Genomic DNA, 6,033 nt, shown 5'->3' with positions numbered 1-6,033 from the left:
ATAATGCTCCATGCAGTTCTTTATGGCCCCATAGACGCTCCATACAGCATTGTGCCACATGTAATGCTGCTGCAATAAAAATAAAAAAAATCACATACTCACCTCTCGTCGCTGCTCCTCATTGTCCCGTCTCTCCTCACTGACTGTTCAGGCAGAGGGCGGCGCGCACACTAATACGTCATCGCGCCCTCTGACCTGCACAGTCACTGCAAGAGGATGGAGCGGCGCCCGGCGGATGGAATGCGGACAGGTGAATATGAAATACTCACCTGCTCCTGGCGCTCCTGACGCTGTCCCTGCCTGTCCCATGGTACCGCAGCTTCTTCGCGCCTGTGCGAGAAGGACCTGCCATGACGTAATGGTCACATGACCGTGACATCATGGCTGGTCCTTCTCGTGCAGGCGCGCAGGGCCTGTGATGACGTTGCGGTCACATGACCATGACGTCATGGCAGGTCCTCGCGCAGGAGAGAACGTCATGGCCATAAATATTGGATCCGTTCATAGATACGGAGGGTGAAAATGTTATTGTCCTGTGATTGAGGTCTGGTCTATGGTTGTGATGCCCCCACAAGGTTTGAGAAGCACAATCCTTAGCCGATATAGAAAGACACAAATCTATGAGACACATTCATTCCTGCTCTGTGTCACCAGTCATAAATTTATAGTCCCCGACTCTTCTGTCTTTCTGAGATTTGAAGTTACCTTCAGTAGTTACCTACTGTAGTAATAATACCTTGTGTTATACTACGCCTGATGAAGAGACCTGAAGAGTCTTGAAAGCTGCAATGTACCATCTTTTCAGTTAGCCATTAAAAGGTATCAACCACTGAAATGTTAATATTTTGCTAACAGTACAAAGATATAGATTTATCATGTTAAAATAATGAGAAAATGCTGCTGAAACCCTTCTAAGGCTACGTTCACATTTGCGGTGTGCGCCGCAGCGTCGCCGCCGCAACGCACCGCATGCGTCGTGCGGCCCTATCTTTAACATTGGGGCCGCATGGCGCCGCATGTACATGCGTTGTCATGCGTTGTGGTGCGTCGTACGCCGCATGCGGCGTTAGGGCGCACCTGCCAGGGCGCGGCAAACGCAACATGTTGCATTTTTTGGGCGGCGCAGACTTTTTAAAAAACGCATGCGTCGTGTTTGCGTCGTGTTTGCGTCGTCGATGCGCCTTTTTTCCCATTGACTTGCATTGACAACGCAGACGACGCAAGTACTTGCGTCGTGATGCGTTGTACGACGCATGCGTTTTTCTTACAAAAATGCAAAACATTGTCTAGACTTTGTCTAGACACTTAAAAAAAGCACTATATATATAAAAAAAGGGGTGGGGGTTTGCCATTGTCTTTCACCAGGCTATCCACACAAGACACAGAGGAGCAACCTGCTTTCCAAACCTGTAAGTATATATTTCTCTTTGCATAATTTTTTTTCTGTGTTTTATTTTTTTTTTTGATTTAATTTGTGCAATGTTTGCTCTGTGATATTGTACGGTTATGGCACTGTAGGTTGTTATTGAATAATAACATTTTTTTTAATGTGTTTCTGATATATGCTGGCGTTTCTTGTGTGCGGCCTTGCTGGGTTTGGATTGGTTTTGGATTTATATTTTGGTTGTTCTTGTGTCATGCGGATGTTCAATGCCTTTTTTTTGTAAGATTTTTTATTGTAAAATTTGTGGTGCATGTCTTTTTCTGGCTTCTATTGTTGGGGTAACCGTATGGCGTTTTCTAGGCTCATGTCTTGCTGGGTTTTATTATGCTGTTGGCATTTTTTTTTCTTTCCTTGAGTGTCTTTTCTTGCTGGTGGGGGGCTACATTTATGATGTTTCATTTGTATTGTATTGTTCCGTGCTGCTATATGCCATTCGTTTTCTGTATGGCTTCCATATATATATCTCCTGTCTTGAATGTTTCCATAGCCAAGTGTGTAGTATTTATTTTTTTTTTTTTTTTAGTTTGGGCCCTTTTTTAAAAATTTCTTGTGTTCTCTTTTCTATTTGACTATGGTTTTTCTTTGGGTTGCTGTATATTGTCCTGTAATGTTTATTGCTTATTATCTATAATGGTATTTATCGCCTTTTTCAGATGTATTTCTGTGGTAGATGTCACCAGATGGTGTTGTTTTGGATCATGTCTTGTTGCTATTGTAAAGTATGGCGTGCAGTTTGCTATTTCATTGTGCCTTTTTTTTTCCTCTTTATTTTTGTATTTATTTTTTTTTTAAATTTGGACATAGGTGTCTATTTTTGCTTAATTTTGTTTGGGTCTATTCTTGTATTGTTTCTTCTATTGTCTTCTCTTGTAATGTATGGCGTTGTGGTGTCGCTTTTTGAGTTTGCATTGTCCTATCAGTCAACAGTCAATTGTGGTTGTTTTAATGTTTTATTGTATGTGGCATTGCTTTGAATGTGATTTTTTGCTCATTTTTTCATTGCAGAGCAAACTTGCAATAATGGCGAGTTCTCCAGCATCTGGCCAATCGGCGAGGGGGAGTGCGGTGAGTAATTATGTCCAGTTGCTTACTATTCGCTGCCATTTGTAGCATTGTCACTAATTTTTGTATACATTTTTTTACAGGCTTCTTCAAGTGAGGGGGAAGGCACACAGCGGGAGCAGGGAGATCGGTGCCAAGATGGGTCGTCAGGCCGGCAAGTGAGTATTTGTTGTTTTTTTTTTATCTTTTTTTTTTTTGTGGCATCCTGCTGGGAGGAACATTAGGAGCAACCTGGTTTCACTAGGGCTGTTTACTAAGCTTAATTACATATAGCTTTTCAGGGCAGCAAGTATTTGGGGGAAGGTAACATACAGTTGAACTCCCTGCACAAAAACATTCAAAAATACAGGTTTAGAAACCATCAATATACATACATAAAATGGCAAAGGATAGGGCAAAGGTACAAATCATGCCAGGTGCTGATGATGGTTGTTTATATTTGCCTATTTGTAACCTTTTTGTTTTCTATTTTTTCTAGGTTTCACAACGGGACCACAGGGAGAGTATCGATGTGGAGCTCCTGATCTCCAGCATCCAGGAGCGTGGCCCGTTGTGGGACAGCCGTGACCCCCGGCACATGGACCAGGTGGTTTCTAGGCGTTTGTGGGCAGAGGTGGCAAAGTCGCTGTGGGATGGCTTTGACAGTGCCTCCGCCAAGGACAAAGGCACCTTTAGTGAGTATTGCTGATACGCTGCTATGACCCATCTTGCCAGGATAAACACAACCGTGTGTGATGCTATCAACGCCTAAACTTTGCATCACACACGGTTGTTTTATCATTTTAAAATGCTACATATGTAACCTTTTTTTTTCTTTGCATTCACAGTGACAAAGTTGAGGACCAGATGGCGATCCATGAAGGACCGTTTCAATAAGGGGCTGCGTGCTGAGGAGGAGCAATCGAGGAGTGGTGCTGCTGCGGCCAAGTCGGTTCCATATAAATACAACCGACAATTACAGTTCCTAAGACCAATCCTTGGCCGCCGACAGTAAGTATTTTGTCCACATACCATATTGCACATTGGACATTGCCCAGACACATATATTGCACAGCCACATAGTACATTGCCCAGCCACGTACATTGTGCATCCACACACATAGTATGTTTGCAGGCCACTATATCGCAGCCACATAGTACACGTTCTAGCCACGTATCCACATAGTACATTTCCCAGGCACATAGTGTCTTGGCCATCAATGTAGTCAGCGTAGCATATTGGCCATCCACGGTATTTTTTTTAGGTTAAGCGAGAGTCCTTGTAGTCCATGACAGGTTACGTTCTGAGTCAGTGTAGTTCTGATCGCAGGAATAATGATGACGTCTCGATCACAAGATCCTAACGTCATGGACATTCCTGCGATCAGATCAGCAAAGTTTTTTTTTGTTTTTTTTTTTAAATTTTTTTTTTATAGACCTTAAATTTTCTATTATTTTTGAGACATAGACGGCATCTTGAAATTATTATTTCACACCAAAATTTTTTCAAAATATGACAGGGGTATGCATTGCCTTTGGCAGAGGGAATGTACAGTCATTTTCTGCCGTCGGTATGTCCATGATTGTTATCGTGAGCCCTAATGGTCAGCTGGCGATAACAATCAGCAATTTATTATAGGCCACACAGAGTGAGAGACAGGGGATTGTAATGTTTTGTTGTGTCATGTAATGAACATTTTTTTACAGGAGTTGGCGTATGTGATAGTTTATTAATTGAAGACTAATTTTTACATTATCTTTTCACAGGACACACAGCAGCACCCTCCAGCGAGCTCCCCCCTGTGAAGCGGAACTTCATGGATCGCCATCTGAGCCGTCACAGCCATCCCACAGCGACAGCAGGCCTGCACCACCATCATCTGGAGAACCGGCTGCCGGTACGTCAGGTTTTCCCCTGCCCGAGGCCTCTGGCGCACCTTCGTTCGGGAATTCCCGACAGCGCCAGCGGGCCTCGGACAGGTCAGTCATGCCTGAATTTTTGCACTTGGGCACGGTGTTCCAGAACGGTTTCAAGGCGTTGAGAGATGAAATGTCCAGTATGGGACGGCGCCTTGAAATCCTGGAAGCCGAGCTCACAAATCCGGCAAAACATTTTTTAAGCACAATTGCTAAGGGCATGGTGGAAAACCTTACGCCGGAACTCCAGATTTCGGTGATGCAGGACTGCCACAATTCTTACGTGAGGGCTCTGCAGCAGTCTCGGGTCGCGCAGTCAGCGACACTGCCCGTAGTGCCGTCGCTGGCTAGCGTGACTCCGACTACTGCTGCAGAGTCACTCCAGCCACCCCACCCTGGTCCAAGTGCCGGGCGACGCCACCACAGCCACCATACCAGTGTGCGGCCCACTCCTGCTCCTGCCAGGCCCTCATCCTCCCGTAGGAGTGCTTCTGGGGGAGATGCCGCCGAAGGCAGGGAAAAAAAAAAAAGAAAACATAAGAGGAGGCACACAGACACACACCCAGAGGCACAGGTTCTGGCTGCTCCAGGACACACACCATCTCGTCGTGGCTCTAGCCACAGCAGGAGCAGCCAGGGCCAACCAAGCCAAAAAAGAAGGCGGCTTGTGTTGCCTCCTCCCTCCTCCACTGACGAGGCGGTCTCCCCAGTGTACCCTGCGGGGGGTTTGGACCTGCCCTCAAGCCTCCTTCAGTATGGCGGCTCCTCCTCCTCTACCACTCCCACTCTCAGGTCCAGAACTCGAAGCTACCGGTCACCGCTGGTAGCGGATGTTGATCCACCCTCGGATGTTGATACCCCCTAATTTGCTTTTCCCTTTTTTTCTGTTTCCCCCCAATAAAAATTTATTTTTTTGTATACAATATTTGGTCTTCTTTTCAAGTACAATGCTCGGTAATTCACTCCGTGCGCCGTTTATTTGTGCTTCAAACGCCTCATATATGCAATGTCAGACAGTATTTTTGGATTTTTTAATTTGACCGTTTCTTTGGGTGTCGTTCATTGCTGTATGAGGTGTTTCCAAACACTAAAGTGTATGAGTTATTTTCAAAGAAAAAGGGTATGTGTCCACGCTCAGGATTGCATCCGAATTTGGTCCGGATTTTAATTCAATATTTGTAGCCAAAACCAGGCGTGGGTAATAAATACAGCAGTGGAGCATATGTTTCTATTCTACTTTTCCTAATTGTTCCACTCCTGGTTTTGGCTTACAAATATTGATGAAAAAACCTGAGCAATTCAGGATGCAATCCTGAACGTGGACACATACTGTAAAGGTACCTTCACACTTAACAATGCTGCAGCAAAACAGACAACGATGCAATTCACTGCAGCATCGCTATTTGGGAGCTGGAGAGCTGTCTGTGTGACCGCTCTCCAGCGACCAACGATGCCGAGGTCCCCGGGTAACCATGTTAAACATCGGGTTGCTAAGCGCAGGGCGCACTTCCGATGTTTACCCTGGTTACCAGTGTAAAATGAAAAAAAAAAAAAAATATTCACAATCGCATCCCCCGGCGTCAGCTTCCCTGCACTGACTGAGTGACGTCCCTCACAGCAACGCTGTGCTG

At 45.2% G+C, this 6,033-nt stretch overlaps 1 protein-coding gene across 1 annotated transcript; it reads left to right on the top strand.

Annotated features, from left to right (window-relative positions):
- The first annotated feature begins 2,521 nt into the window (after positions 1-2,521).
- On the top strand, positions 2,522-5,689 carry LOC143778993 (uncharacterized). The gene is made up of 4 exons (XM_077267430.1): positions 2,522-2,664; positions 2,985-3,180; positions 3,334-3,496; positions 4,253-5,689. The coding sequence occupies exons 2-4, from the start codon at positions 3,084-3,086 to the stop codon at positions 5,265-5,267; spliced, it is 1,275 nt and encodes a 424-aa protein (XP_077123545.1). The 5' UTR covers positions 2,522-2,664; positions 2,985-3,083; the 3' UTR covers positions 5,268-5,689.
- The last annotated feature ends 344 nt before the right edge of the window (positions 5,690-6,033 follow it).

The sequence above is a fragment of the Ranitomeya variabilis genome, chromosome 1 (assembly GCF_051348905.1).
Source record: "Ranitomeya variabilis isolate aRanVar5 chromosome 1, aRanVar5.hap1, whole genome shotgun sequence".
Classification (NCBI taxonomy): Eukaryota; Metazoa; Chordata; class Amphibia; order Anura; family Dendrobatidae; genus Ranitomeya; species Ranitomeya variabilis.
Note: the sequence above shows the minus strand (reverse complement) of the source record. Positions and strands in the feature narration are given on the sequence as shown.

Excerpts from the sequence above, each read along its gene's own strand:
- LOC143778993 (XM_077267430.1), top strand. The coding sequence starts at position 3,084 with ATGGACCAGGTGGTTTCTAGGCGTTTGTGGGCAGAGGTGGCAAAGTCG. Across the intron at positions 3,181-3,333 it reads CAAGGACAAAGGCACCTTTA|TGACAAAGTTGAGGACCAGA; the intron begins GTGAGTATTGCT and ends TTGCATTCACAG. Across the intron at positions 3,497-4,252 it reads CCAATCCTTGGCCGCCGACA|GACACACAGCAGCACCCTCC; the intron begins GTAAGTATTTTG and ends ATCTTTTCACAG.